Source organism: Aspergillus pseudoviridinutans, assembly GCF_018340605.1.
Source record: "Aspergillus pseudoviridinutans IFM 55266 DNA, scaffold_6, whole genome shotgun sequence".
Taxonomy (NCBI): domain Eukaryota; kingdom Fungi; phylum Ascomycota; class Eurotiomycetes; order Eurotiales; family Aspergillaceae; genus Aspergillus; species Aspergillus pseudoviridinutans.
The window spans coordinates 1,283,893-1,298,354 of record NW_025091286.1 but is presented as its reverse complement, the minus strand read 5'-3'; the positions used below and the strand labels follow the sequence as shown (position 1 = coordinate 1,298,354).

General features: G+C 48.2%; 6 protein-coding genes across 6 annotated transcripts; 4 read left to right on the top strand and 2 right to left on the bottom strand.

The window, feature by feature from the left end:
* Positions 1-188: 188 nt before the first annotated feature.
* Asppvi_008879 (centromeric DNA-binding histone H3-like protein cse4) lies at positions 189-801 on the bottom strand (the record flags this gene model as incomplete). The annotated part of the gene is made up of 2 exons (XM_043304744.1): positions 189-535; positions 609-801. The coding sequence occupies 2 exons, from the start codon at positions 799-801 to the stop codon at positions 189-191; spliced, it is 540 nt and encodes a 179-aa protein (XP_043160679.1).
* Positions 802-1,554: 753 nt separating this feature from the next.
* derA (putative ER-associated proteolytic system protein Der1) lies at positions 1,555-2,376 on the top strand (the record flags this gene model as incomplete). Its single annotated transcript, XM_043304743.1, has 2 exons — positions 1,555-1,743; positions 1,816-2,376. 2 exons carry the CDS (start codon positions 1,555-1,557, stop codon positions 2,374-2,376), a joined length of 750 nt encoding a protein of 249 aa, XP_043160678.1.
* A 4,562-nt stretch (positions 2,377-6,938) lies between these two features.
* On the top strand, positions 6,939-8,138 carry Asppvi_008877 (glycosyltransferase family 32 protein; the record flags this gene model as incomplete). The annotated part of the gene is made up of 3 exons (XM_043304742.1): positions 6,939-7,217; positions 7,277-7,432; positions 7,500-8,138. 3 exons carry the CDS (start codon positions 6,939-6,941, stop codon positions 8,136-8,138), a joined length of 1,074 nt encoding a protein of 357 aa, XP_043160677.1.
* A 1,298-nt stretch (positions 8,139-9,436) lies between these two features.
* On the top strand, positions 9,437-10,174 carry Asppvi_008876 (uncharacterized protein; the record flags this gene model as incomplete). The annotated part of the gene is made up of 2 exons (XM_043304741.1): positions 9,437-9,782; positions 9,867-10,174. The coding sequence occupies 2 exons, from the start codon at positions 9,437-9,439 to the stop codon at positions 10,172-10,174; spliced, it is 654 nt and encodes a 217-aa protein (XP_043160676.1).
* A 180-nt stretch (positions 10,175-10,354) lies between these two features.
* his3 (imidazoleglycerol-phosphate dehydratase HIS3) lies at positions 10,355-11,144 on the bottom strand (the record flags this gene model as incomplete). The annotated part of the gene is made up of 2 exons (XM_043304740.1): positions 10,355-10,770; positions 10,826-11,144. The coding sequence occupies 2 exons, from the start codon at positions 11,142-11,144 to the stop codon at positions 10,355-10,357; spliced, it is 735 nt and encodes a 244-aa protein (XP_043160675.1).
* A 369-nt stretch (positions 11,145-11,513) lies between these two features.
* On the top strand, positions 11,514-12,161 carry Asppvi_008874 (uncharacterized protein; the record flags this gene model as incomplete). The annotated part of the gene is made up of 2 exons (XM_043304739.1): positions 11,514-11,603; positions 11,775-12,161. 2 exons carry the CDS (start codon positions 11,514-11,516, stop codon positions 12,159-12,161), a joined length of 477 nt encoding a protein of 158 aa, XP_043160674.1.
* Positions 12,162-14,462: the final 2,301 nt, after the last annotated feature.

The following is a 14,462-nucleotide window of genomic DNA, read 5'->3' as shown; positions in this document are numbered from 1 at the left end:
GACATAGCAGTAAAAGCCTCGAATGAGAATTGAACATCACGGAACAAGTCGACTTTCTGCGTGCAATAATCGATTTGGTACCGCCGCTCCCTTGCGTCCGATTCCTCATATGAGAGATAATTTTTTCCTTTTTTGCTGATATTTCTTTTCTCACAAAACGCCATTATGTTGCAATCTGGAAGCTCAAATCAACCTAGACCGCCCCAAACACCGCGTATTCTTCGGGCGAGCTGAATATCTTTCTGCATAATCGTTACACGCTTAGCATGCAAAGCGCAGAGGTTGGTATCCTCGAAAAGATGGACGAGGAACGCTTCTGCGGCCTCCTGTAGCGCCTGAATTGCGTGTGACTGCCATCGTAACTCCGCGCCTACTTCAGCGGGGAGAAGTTCCAATGCGACCTCGCGTACGAGTCGCGCAAACGGTAGCTTCTGAATAAGGAGGTCATATGAGCGCTGGTATTTGCGGATCTCTTTCAATGCGACGGTTCCCGGCTTGTACCGGTGCCGGCGACCTTGAGGGGTAGGGTCCCCAGCTAGTACAGTATTAGCGATAATGCTGTTGCTTGGATTTGATATGTCTGCGTAAGGAGTTATGTATGTACATACGTTGTACGTCTGACGGCCTCGGGGCGCCGGCTGGTCGCTTGCCCCCCCTTGTTCCTCCGCGGGACTTGGGCCGCCCCCGAGTGGCAGGTGATGCAGTAGCAGCAGCATTAGACGGACCTGCACCTCCGTCATCTCGAGGTTGTGTTCGGGGGACCCCAATCGTTTTACGTCCTCGTCCTGTCTTCGGCGGCATGGTGAACAAATGGGGGTTCGGTGTTGCGCGACAAACGGTACTCGAGAGGGCGATTGAGGGCGCGTTTTCGTGAAAATGGAACCGCTAGAGATATCCGTCCGACTGCGCAATTATGCGCCTTCCACCAATTTGCTTTGTCCTGTCTGTGACAGGAGTTCGCGCCAGGACAAAAGGTAGTTTGTTTTGTTTTGATCCTAATCTAGATCGTTGAATGTGCATCTGGCCTGACGTCGAACCAATTCCACCCGGGGAACACTTGGCATGGAGCCCCTCTATATTTGAGAAAAACCTTCTTCAAAGAGAATAAGACAGTTTGGATGGAATTGGGGGGCTGGTGATCCCTCAATTACTCCATGTCTCCACTGCCTCTTCAATGCGCCGGCAGAATGTTGTCCCCAGCCATTCGAATTATTTGACGCGTAGCGCGCGCTTGTGTATCACGTGATGATATGTACTCCCGTCGAATTGCTTATCGGACAAGTAAGCAAACCGTAAGCAAATCCCCGACTGACGTTTGTTTGTTCGGAGGTGGAGAAAAGGCCACCTGGAGCTCTTGTGCCTGCGGTGTTATTATTTATCCAGGTTGACATGTTGTCCAAGATCACATGTGCCTTTTGTACATTGTTCAATCATACTGTCTATGCTCTTCATTAAATCATTGATTTCCGTTCAGTTCTTCGTATCTCTCACTGTCAATCACTTCCTTAACCAAGCTCAACCCGATCTCCGCTCTGTTATTCTACCTCCGACGTAATGGCCGCCATCTGGGGAAATGGTGGACAGGGCGGGCAGTTCCCCTTGGAGCAATGGTTCTATGAAATGCCTCCAGTTACTCGATGGTGGACAGTCGCGACCGTGGCTACTTCAGTATTGGTGCAATGTCATATCCTGACACCATTTCAGCTGTTCTACAGCTTCCGCGCGGTTTATTTCAAGTCTCAGGTACGTCGTAAGAAACCGCAGCTTTCGAGGAAGCTGTTATTTGAGTAGGAGCAAGTCTGACTGTAATGGCAGTACTGGCGACTTCTCACAACATTTCTCTACTTCGGTCCATTAAGTCTCGATCTACTCTTCCATGTCTTTTTCCTTCAGCGGTACTCGCGACTCCTCGAAGAATCTTCCGGTCGATCCCCCGCTCATTTCTCATGGCTGTTATTCTACGCGATGAGCTCTCTCCTCCTCATTTCACCATTTCTCTCTCTTCCATTCCTAGGCACCGCCCTCTCCTCCAGCTTGGTGTACATCTGGAGTCGCCGCAACCCAGACACTCGACTCAGTTTCCTCGGCATATTGGTCTTCACCGCGCCATATCTTCCCTGGGTTTTGATGGCCTTCAGCTTGGTTGTGCACGGTATTGTACCCAAGGATGAGATTTGTGGCATTGTTGTCGGCCACATCTGGTACTTCTTCAATGACGTCTACCCGTCGCTTCACGGCGGCCATCGCCCCTTGGATCCACCACGATGGTGGAGGCGAATCTTTGATCCGAGAGCAAGAGCTGGAGAGGCACAAAGAACAGACACGGATAATGTAAACCGTGATTTTGCCGCTGCGGCCGCGCCTGAGGTCCGATGAGTTGGTGGCATATTAAGCAACCTTTTTCAGCGGCCCACGATTCAGGGCAAGATGATCACACGCACTAGCAACGCATCCAGCGCCTATATAAGGATTACCTGAGAAGGAATCGGCTTAGCTCCGGTGGATTTAGTGCTCCAGGCTCTGACGGATTTACATGCAACGAGTCATCTGTTTGGGATACTGTCCGGTGTCGATAATTAGAGATCACGACATACCAGGCGCCTGACTGCAAGCAAGCAGCACGCCTCGGAAGAAATTCGAGAATAAGGTGCAGCGCACATCTGCACTCAGTCGAGCTGTCTCAAGACATGGGGGATGTCAAACTATGATCGTCCTGCTGTATCAAAAACACATGTGGTGCTCAGTATAAGCTGGCTTCAAATGGTCTTGTGTATCATGTGAACTACGATCATTTGCGACGACATTCTGGCTATATTGGATGATGAGGGACATATGGGGATTTCATCCATTGCTTAGTCGAATAGACGCTCCTAGACGTGAATAGAGACAGAGCTTAGGACAAATACCAGTAAAGTAGCTCACCGAAGCTGTAGGCAAAAATCAAACGAAGATCAGTTCCTGCTTCTGCCTCAGGCCCTCGGCTCATACCAAATACTCGATCATGGCTTTTCGGTTGATCATTTCGTCATCAACACTCGATATCGGCCAGTAGTCAGTACACTGCAGAACCGCACGCTTATCTTGGCTGCGGTGGTACAGTTTAAGTTAAGCATCCACCTTCATGGTCTGCAATGAGCCTTTGAATCGCCCAAACGATTTCGTATGTGTGATCCACTTGAAGAAACGCGTGACTACATCCTTCTGATGTCCAGCTGCACGGACTTCAGCTATCGGAAGACGCTGGACATTGAATGGTCCGGCGAACGTCTTACAATAATAATAATGGAGCGATCATTAGAGGCAAGGGCCTCCAGATGACCTTTAACAGCCTTTGTTGGAACTCAGAGATGACTTGCCCGCGGACAGTGTATCTTACCTATCTGAGAGTCAAGGAAGGGAACATTCGATAAGTGACCCACTTCGAGTTTGAATGAATTACACCGATTGCATGCATTTTCGTCCAATGAAAAAAGCCCTACATGGCCAAGCCTTTAAATGCCACGAGTTTTCAAGGTAGTTAGGTGGTTTTCCTCAGACTACGAGAATGCTGATTGGGCTTTTCGGTTTTGTGGAGTCGGTTATTCATGGACATTGAACTTTGATTTTCTCAATTTTCCGTGTCTACGGTAGAAAAGGGCCCTTCGATCCTTTACAGTTCAAGCGCACTAAGGCAGTAAGACGACTTGTGACCCTTGTGAATTGTAAACAGCATGCCTGGAGGTTGAAGTCTTGGAAAATCGAAATCTGGTAGACTTGAGCAAAGAGCAGATGAGAACAAGCCACTGCAGTCATCATGCGGCTATATTATAGCACTACCCTCACCTTAGATCAACCCGCTTGAGTCTTTGACAGCGCGAAGATGGTAACAGTCTACGGAGTAAGAGAGCTGTCTCTTGGCTTCATTTGCTGGTGCTAATTCGGAAGCGTTGGCCGAGGCTCGAGCCGGGTTTCGACCTTCCTCTTCTACCAAGGCTCGGATCCCTTCAAGCCTAGGATCGCAAGGTGGATGAAGTCTTCTGTGGCGATGTCTGGAATTCGGCAATGGGACAGCCCTGCGTTGAGATGATGTAGGCTGCCAAATCTGTGGGAATGTTGTCGCCTATTGATGAGGATTTGCTTGGAAGTGTTCCGCTGTCAGCGCCACCTGACAAGAGTATGATCAGAAGACACTGCCACATATGGGATACTAAGGTAAGTTTGACGGAAGGAAGCAAATCAGGTCATAATTTAGATTGAACTAGGACTGTGAACGCGGATGTGACGTACTGCCGAAGCCTTGTCTTCTTGCTACGCCGCAGCCGATATAGCAGATATGCCGAGGAGGTACGGAGTACGGATACGGAGTCTCAATACCCTGTAGACCGTACCCCCTCTTAGCTCCATGCCATAGTACAACCCAGACAACCCATACTGTGTGGCTTTGGAACTTTCCAATTAATTCGCAGTTTTCCTGTGGTGTGCATCAGAGCATACGTACTCCTCGACCCGTTCCAGGTTCTCGGTACCTATTTAGGTAAAGTGGTAATGCCCAAGCCACAATAGGTCGTAATATTACACCTTACGCCAGCCATACACAACCTGTTACCTATATTGAAATTTGACATAGACTTATTCAAACAGCTTCACGGCATTACTTGGCAGGTACCTTGGGAGCTTGCATACGCGTGGCTCGCAGTTCGTACTACCTCACCGACAGGCTGACAGCTGGCTTTTGTGGTGCGATACAAAATCCTTTTCTTACGCAAGGTAGTTGATATCTGAGTGACTGGCTGGAATGAGGAAGCAATCCTCGAAATCAGTAGCCTTCAAATATTCATACATACAGTGCGCCTTCTTTTGGTTGAGGTCGATCAGGTAGAATTCATGGTAGACCTGGATTAACTCATAATAATATACCAGAGTATATCTGTGCAATTACACAATGCACAAGCGGCGATACGAGTACGAGGAACGACTTTGCTCCAGCCTTACAAGCCAAGATCGGTCATTCCTATGCCGAGCGACTTTGCATTAACATCAGACACCGACACCTCATTTATTGGTCTAGTCTATACACGCAGCCAAGGCATAACGAGATCCGTAATCCGCACTGGGATAATCCCCAACAAAATAAATCATACTTGTCAATAAAACATTAGAGTATAGGGTAGATATGATCACCTGCTCCATAGAATCAAAGAAAAATTAAATACATCAACATCCGAATAATATCGTACTGAAAACAGCAATCGCCGCTTAATCAGTATAGAAGAAAAGCACGTTCGATGCTCTTTACATATGAGAAAGGCTTTGGACAAACTGCGCCGAGCCCGCTTAGTTATCCTTCCTGTCTCAACAAAAAGACTAACGACGAAAGCAGAAGGACTTATCAGCCAAGATGGCCTAGTTTCAGTGACAAACGTTGTGGCTCCGTTAGTTTCATTGGTGCAAGCTCTTAATATAGACTGCTGTACTGGCCGTTGATCCTATTGCTCTTGAATTAGACTCTTCCATCAGACCACCTTCTGTTGGCGTCTATCAGCTCAATGATGATAAAGAAATAACGATCTCAGCATATGACTACATTCATATACTGCCTACCAACCTATCTTACTAGTATTATATCGTAACAGAGACTCGGGCGTAAGGTACGTAATTAATTTCGATGGGCGCTGCCATGCTCATCAATTCCGGTATTAAACTAGCCCGGTGAAAGTCGGCACTAGACCTGATCAGGTAAGGATTTCGCGGGCTAAATCAAGAAGTGTGGCGGAGGCTCAGCTCTGGCGCAGGTGGCCTAAAGTCTTCCCCGAATATTCGCAGACTTGCTCCACTTCAGTCTAGTTAGTATCATGCCCCGTCGCCCCCACCTCTCCAGGGCTCTCCCCTGAACTGCCATGGGTCCTCCCTCGTAACCATGGACCGCTGTTAAGGATGTTGGCAAGGGCGAATCGAACGACTCCAACATACACGCGGCCACGCCTCCTTCCTTTCTTTCTTTTGCTCTCCAACTGCACTCTACTTGTCTTTTTCTAGCTGATGCTTTTGTAGCTAGGCATCGTTCGTTCCTTATCTTCACTCCTTAAATCATTTTTCTATTTTATTTAAATTTTCTTTTTTTTTTTTTTTTTACTTTTTTTTTTTTTAACTTTACTCCGCATCACTATTTTTTCCCTTACAACTTTTTTTTTATTTATCTCCAAGTCCAAGCACTCTAACCTTCCTACATTCATTACCATTATTGATCTACTAGTAGGTCCAAACTTCCTCTAAAGATTATTTTGCCTAATTTGCCCTCGAATCTATCCTTGACGAAGTTAGCTCTGCTTCGTATTATTCGTCGCTTCTTCCCAACGGCCCCAAATTGGCCGACTCCCCGCCTCCCTTTCCCCATTCGAACCTCTCAGATCACTTCTTGAAACCGTCAACTATCATCACTACTAATAAGTAGTGGTGGTAGTAGTGGCTTATCGTCCGTCACTTGGCTTCATTTTGGGTCGGTCCTCTCACTCTTTCCCCAACCTCGCAAGCCCTTCCGCCGAATTCTGAGGATCTTCATCAAAAGGGGCGTCAAAACTTAGGGCAATCAGAACCTCTCCGATTACCTGTCTCCTTCTACAGAACGCCTGTGCTTGCGACCATTAGTCCTCCTCCAGACATATACAATCACTATTGTTCGGATAAAATCAGTCTACTATCACCAGACCCGGCAATTGGAGCTTACATTGTCAACTTTTTTACCCCGTAAGTTGTCGGCAAAACAAGGTCGAAGATAAACAACAGACCACCGGAAACAATTGTTGCGGCCTCTTCGCGCTCACCAGAGCCTTGCCCGACACGCCCTTACGACTCGAAATTATTCAGAAAATAATTTCCGCCTCAATTGGGGACTTCCTGTCCATCCTTTGTTCCGCCGTACTGTTGCACAGTTGCACGGGTCGTGCTACTACACATCCAACATGCGGCGCGGTGTCTTGATCTTTCTCATCGTCAACCTGCTCATCATATCATTTCTTGTGCGCAGTGTTTTCACCCTACTATCCTTGCTGGTAGAAGATGCCTCGGCCGATGCAATTCGTCACGCGGAGCTACCATCGCCAAATTCGAGCTTAATTGAACAACGGCCGCAGATTATACCCAAGATCATCCACCAGACATACAAGAACGAGACAATTCCTGAAGTATGGCGGGAGGCTCAGCGAAGCTGCATAGACCTGCACCCGGACTATGAATACATTGTATGTGTTTCATTCTAGTCAGCCGTTGCCTCATTATACTAACGCGGCCTCCCCATCAGCTGTGGACAAACGAAAAGTCCCGCGAATTTATCAAGGATGAATATCCGTGGTTCCTCGACACATTTGACGGCTACAAGTACCCGATCCAACGTGCAGATACTATCCGATACTTTGTGCTTGCTCACTTTGGTGGTACATATATCGACCTTGATGATGTATGTGTTCTAAGCACAGTTACTAAATTAAACCGCGAATTCTGTTTGCTAACGCGAACCTATTCAGGGTTGCAACCGGCGATTGGATCCCCTCCTCGCCTACCCTGCTTGGGTGCGCCGTACCGTTCCAACGGGTATCTCTAACGATGCCATGGGATCCGTTCCCCAACACCCGTTTTTCCTTCGAGTCATTGAATTGCTGAAATCTTACGACCGCAGCTGGCTGCTTCCTTATATTACCGTCATGTACTCGACTGGTCCTCTCTTCCTGTCAGTGATTTGGAAGGAATACATGCAAGATAAACCGAGTGAGGCTGCACGAGTTCGGATTCTCATGCAGGATGAATACAACAAGTACTCGTGGAGCTTCTTCACTCACCATGTCGGCAACAGCTGGCACGGTAAAGATGCCAGGTTTATCTTCTGGATGGGTCAGCATTGGATGTTCCTCACTGTTCTGGGTTTCATCCTCGCTTCGCTCGTGGGATTCTGCCTCTGGTGGATCTATGGGCGCATGATTCTCCTGAGCTCGAAATACCGCTACCGATACTCGAAACTACCGAGCCTGGGGCGCTTATCTTCCTCCCCCACACGTCGATCTCGAGGCATGATGCCTACGCTACTTCGTCGTGTTAGTTTCAAAGAAGACGAAGAATCTGCCCACGTTACGGAATCCTCGTTCGAACTTTACAGCCGTCGCGATTAGGGTTCTACACCTCTTTTGTGACTGAAATGTGACCGTGGTCACCTCGCAACGCATTTTGATATGACTCTTGCATCCAGCATTTCTTGTACCCACTATTCCCGATGGTCCAATAGTTCTGGGCCCTGTTTCTCTGCTTATTCATGCATGTATGGAGTTTTTCTTGGGTCACGGATTGGCCAAAGCGCTTGTTTGGATCAAATGATTGCTTGTACATGTTTTGGCAAGATGACTTGGATCTATCTGCATGCGAGGTGGGTCTGCTAGGCAGCCTACCCGCATTGTATTAGGCTCTCTGAAATTCCTGATCTACTTTGCTCTTTCCGTTTCACCTTCCATTCTCCTTTGCCTCTTTTCCGTATATTCCTTGTATTGATCTTTCACCTCACCTTTTTGTCCCACTATACCTTTCATGTCACTATAGACTTGCGCTCGTGATGGGTATGCTCATCTCCACTACAGGTATAACGTATCGGCTCGAAAGCAGACCGGAAATAGAATTTTGATAAGCGATGATATATTCGCGATTGAACAGGCCAATCAAATGACAATTGTCTTCTTCATATCAAGTCCATGGATGCCTCTGTACTTTCAAGTTATCATTAGAGGATCGACGGAGAAGAAGCGCTATGGAATTGGAGGCTTGGGCTCCAGATGATCCAGTAAGCGCAAGAGATTGTCAGTAAGCTGTTCTCCATCCTGTTTGGTTGTCAGCACCATGCAGCTTGGAAGAATACCGTGCAAAGTGTTTCAGCCCCGATTCTCCGTGTTCCAATCAACTTTGAGTTCGATACTGGCAGATCGCCGCTAATGCATACCCGGCGTGGACCTGCGAGAGACATATGCTTCAGATTCGCCCAGGAACACCTTGAGACATAATCGTCATTGCAACGCTCGACGAATCCAAAACCACACCAGGGGTAGGATAGGTAATTCCTAAACAAAACTACCCCTGTAAATACAGTTGCAATCGAACCTGAGACAAAGTGACTCCATAGACCTCGGTTCGTTCTATTCAGGCGCAGTCTCACCAGCCATTTCCACACCACCCTGAAATATGTGGGAATGGGTAATGAAGAATGCAAACTCTTGTGGCTGCTCTGGTGATGAAGGGTGTGACTAGTGACCAATGATCTCATCAGCATTACCTGCCTTTGCTTTTTGAAATCATATAAAGCCTGCGTTTGAAGCCAATACAGCCCATCCATCTTTAGATCTCTTCCCCTAAGGACTCATACTAATCTGTTATACGTTTCTATTGCCGGTAGCGGGACAGGCCAGACGCAACAGCGCAGCTCAAAATGAAGCCAAACCATCTCTACAACGCTCTCCTTTTCCTCGTCCTCCCTATGCTGGGCTACGGGGCTCCAACTTCCACCACCACCACCCGACACCAGGCCCGAGATGTGAAGATCACAGCAGCGCAGATCGAGACCATCGCGCCCAAGTCAAAGTCGTGCACGGACGCGCCCGCCCCGGGTGAATGTGCTACGTCCGAGCAGGCCGCGGGCAACATTGCCAAGTCGTTCGAGACGTACAAGGTGACGTCGGTTGCTGAGCAGGCCGCCGTGATCGGGTTGATGGCGTTTGAGAGTCTGGACTTTGAGTACAATAGGAACCATTTCCCCGGTGTTGCGGGGCAGGGCAGTATGTTTGCATTTTTACAATCCGTATTTTGCATTTACCGCTTTGCGTGGCAGCAGGGCTGACTGTTTTGGGAATTTCGAATAGCTCGGAATATGCAATCGCCTGCATTCAATGCCAAGTACGCGGCTTCTCTGCCGGCTCTTGCGGACAAGTTGAAGGGTGTCTCGGGCGACCCGGCGGGTGTACTTGACCTGTTGCTGTCGAACGAGGAATATGATTTTGGTTCCGGGGCCTGGTTCCTCACCACGCAGTGCTCGCAGGATGTACGGTCGGAGCTCCAGTCTGGTTCGGAGGCCGGGTGGCAGAAGTATATCACCAGTTGTGTGGGGACAGATGCGAATGAAGAGCGCAAGGCGTACTGGACGCGGGCCGTGCAGGCGCTGGGTGCTTAAGAGTTTTTTGGACCGGTTTTGGATCTTGCTAATGGTTCCAATTGAGTATCAATGCATGTATTCTTTGGGATTCATCTGTATCATCGTAACTTCGTCTCTCGGACCGCTGATATATCCGTAGCAGAACAAACGTCCCGTTGTTTGACGTTTCACTTCCCCCCATATACATCTTCAGCACCCTTACAGCACTCCCTTCGTACTAACCACATCTCCCGCCCCGACTTCACCAGCCACCCTTCTGGCACAGGCAGTGCGGATAGCTACGGCCAGCGCCTTGAACGCACTCTCCGCACGGTGGTGGTCGTTATCTCCGTACGTGCAGCCAACATGCAGCGTTACATCAGCAGCCTGCGAAAAGCTGTGCAGTCCATGAGTGATCATCTCGGTGCTCAGGTCCCCGATCTTCTCCCGCTTGAAGCCCAAGTCGATCACGGACCAGGGACGGCTGGAGAGGTCGATCACAGCCCAGGAGAGAGCCTCGTCGAGCGGAGCATCGCCGCGTCCAAATCGTGCAAGGGATTGACGGGCGCCTAGGGCTTTGGTGAAGGCTGTACCGAGCGCGAGGAAGGTATCTTCGGTGGTGTGGTGATCGTCAACTGTACAACACGTTAATCACAAGATTTTGCTGGTGGGCCAGACTGAAAGACATACTGTACAGATCTCCCTTGGCTCTGATGGCTAAACTCCACCCAGAATGTTTGGCCAAAGCATGCAGCATGTGATCCAGAAATCCGATCCCGGTGCTCACAGTGATCTGCTGAGTAGGTGTGAATTGAGTCGCATGGGCGGCATTCTTGGGAGGAACGATGCCGTGTTTGGCGGCCTCTGCCTCCTTCGGGTCTTCAGGTGCAGGGAAATGCTCCGACGGTTCGTATGGAGGGAGCACCCCGCCGTCCAGAGAGAGGGAGACCTGAATCTTGGTCTCGTTGGTCACCCGCGAGACGGTCGCTGTTCGTGCGGGGAGAGGCATTGTGTAGATGTTAGGACGGCAGTTTCAGTAATTGAAGGGTTGTGGTTCTGGGATTTAGTAGTCAAGTCGTTATCCGTGCAATTGAATCCTGATTCAAGCTGTTGTTACCAGTATCTCGACTCAAACACTGGTGATAATCAAGGGCTGGTTCAGTGTTGCTTTTTTTTAGCGGAACATGTCCCGCGTTATCAGTATTACCGGAAATGGATAATCACTTAATCCGACTGTATAGCTGCGTCATTCGCAGTGTTATCGAATGATAACAGCTGAAAATGTCATCTTGACTTCATGTTAACGGTTCTTCTGGAATTTCTCTTTCTCAGTCCATGACATCTATAGAACCCTTGGCACATCATCAACTCCTCCGTTATGCCTACAGTGAGTCAGAAAGGGGACATTGATCCTCCAGACGAGGTCACATCGGAGGCTGTTCGAGGGTTCCTCACTGGAGCGTTTCGGGTGGGTTTGATCACCATAATCCTTGTTATTTCCAGATGAGTTCCATATCGGGTTCATGAAGTGGATGTTCAGACCATGCCCAAGCGTTCTGTACCAATTGCTTGGGCCAGTTTAGGACTATGTGCTGGCGAAATGAGTGCAACATGCTGACGCACAGCTCTTGATTGGTAGTTTGGCTCCGTGTCCATCCTTGCACATATGATCCTTATGCTTCCTCATCCTTTCAAGTTCTCTCCCACAGCAGCAACTCCGTCACATCCACCAGCGTCGCCGTCATCAACTCGTCCGAGGACATTGCCTTTTTCCAAGGACCATCTACGGTCCAAATTCATCTACGGCCCCCTCGAGGGGTTTTCTGAGTGGCTATCTCCGACGGCCCGGGTCTACCGAGGATTGACTCCGCAATTTAAAGTCTTCCTACAGATTGCGGCAATGACTCTGGGAGGATGCATCTGGGCCGAGCGGAGAGTGAACGAATATATTGATTTCATGCGGAAGGTAAAACGAGCTGAACGACTGCAGGCACAGAGGGTAGCACGATTCTCGGAATCGGAGTAGACGGGTTTTGTACGAGTTTGAAATTTCATCAAAGGTCTCCACTCATTGAAGACATCCACATGCCCAAAACACAGAGGCAGTGTCGATGTGTGGCATTGCATCGTGTCGAGTCGAGACAATGAACAGAACGACACTGATGGTCTGCCTCTTAACTACATGGCTCAACTGGCCGATGGGCTCATTATGTCGCCGTTCTCTCCTCACCCACACGGTACTTGCTTTGTCTGCGGGGATGAATCTGAAACGCTGTGATCTCCGTGACGACGGCTGGACTAAGTCCTGTAGATCCCCAGCTATCCGATTGCGTAGATCAGCAATGGGACTCCGTCATTCATCAAGGATACAAGCTGTGCTGCATCATGGACTCCATGTTGATCGCAGGACAAAAAGGGCCACGATTGGAAAAGATCTGTAACATGACATCAAGGGTAAATCACTCGATCCGAATGGGGTTTCTTGGCCTTTGTATTACGAGTACTATGATGGTTAGCCCTAATTCAAAGTCACTTGCAGCCTTACTTTGCTGGTGTACGCGGCTATTCTTGGTTTTTCAAAGGCGCCCCGGCTTGTGTCTCAATGAAATAGGCTTCAATGGCTCCGTTCAGGTGAATGAGTAAGGTAGTGAGTACCTTTCACGCTTTTTCAGGTAGGATCGAAGTTAGGATCGTGAAGGAGGCAGGAATCATCCTCAGTTGCATATAGTTGATGGTACTTGGCGCTCAACTGACCTTGGGAGGTAAAATTGAGACTGCAGAAGACTTGAAGCTGGACAGTGCATCATTTTCTCAGAGTGGAATACCTCTCTCTCCCTCTGAATTGAGTAACCCACACGATCCAGAGATCTGGTGGAGCTTGTGTTGCGCTAGTTGAAAGCTGTATTTAGCTGTTGTACAATCTAGATATTCCGTCCTTCGGAGGCGTTCCTCGTCTCCTGAAACCCGACTATGAGTTAAAGAAAGTATCTTGAACTGTTCTTGTACGGATGGAAGAGTCCTCTGTTCGTTTATTTTGTCTACAACTGGTGTGGCTATGGTCCGTCACGCTTTTGTAAATGAAGGGTCGCCTCAAATTGTTTACCAAGATAGGCTAAGTGTTAGTTGGTATCAGGTAGCTTAAATCCACACAGTTTCAGAATTCAACCCCCTTTTTAGCTACGGAGTACCTGGCTAGAGACTGAGGTATCTGGGTCATCTAGATACTCGCTATTAGTAGTGCTAGTGCTGGACGGGTCAGGATTGAGAAGCTAATGGACTGATACGGATGTACATCATACTATGAGTATGATGCTATTGCTGCCAATTTCCCCGTACATTGCGATCGACCCCATTTGATCATTTCCCATTGCGGAGCCCCATGAACATTATTGATCAAGTCAGCAAGTAGCATTAAAATTTGCCATCAGCATCACCATGAGGCATTGATCGTCCTTGACTGTTCTCGTCTTGCCGCCAGGGCTGTTTGCAGCAGTAACTTGTAACTTGTACGTAAGCGATAAAAAGAAAGAGGAGGGTAAACAAACATAAAAATTGCTTACATGATTCCACGCTGACATCATCCTTGTTGTCAATCAGCAAATCGAATGACAGCGATCTTTTGGACTCTGTATTATTATTATGTAGATACTCGTTAAGTCTTCCACTAACAGTCGCCATTTATATCGAGTTATCGTACCTCTCTATTATTATTGTCATCTTTTATTGATTCACTTGCTAATACTACTGAGAGAGCCAACCACCATCCATCTCCATCCGTTGTTCCCTCCCCTCTGGTTCTGCTGTGGAATCTTGTTCCTGGTCCTCTTATTTCGTTCCTGTTCCTGATTAACTTTCTCCTGTTCTTATCATACTCCAATCCCTTCACATCTCATTACTATCATCATACCTTAGCTACCTGTAACCCCTCTCCTCCAGTATTGCAAGGCAGTACTAGTCAATTCATTCTTCTTGGTCGTTGTTGGCTGCTTTCGTGCTCATCTGCTTCCCTTTCCGGCGCTTCATCCGCTGCTTCTGTTCATCTGATTCTCTCTGGGCGGTTATCGTCTCTCTGCTCCTCTGTCTCATTGTAACCTTCCACGTACCATTCATTCTTCTGTTTTTCTGTTCTCCTTCTGGTGATCAATTAAGTTAGTGGTTGCCTTGAGCTCCTAGGAAAATTGCGGACTTCGATATTTTTTTTCCCTTTACTTTACTGTTTTCCTTTTCTCTTAACCATTTCCGATTTTGTTTATTAAAATCTCTGGTGACTACGTCCAAGCTACAGCACTTGGCCTAAAGTACCACTGTCCTCGCCGTAGCTCCGGTG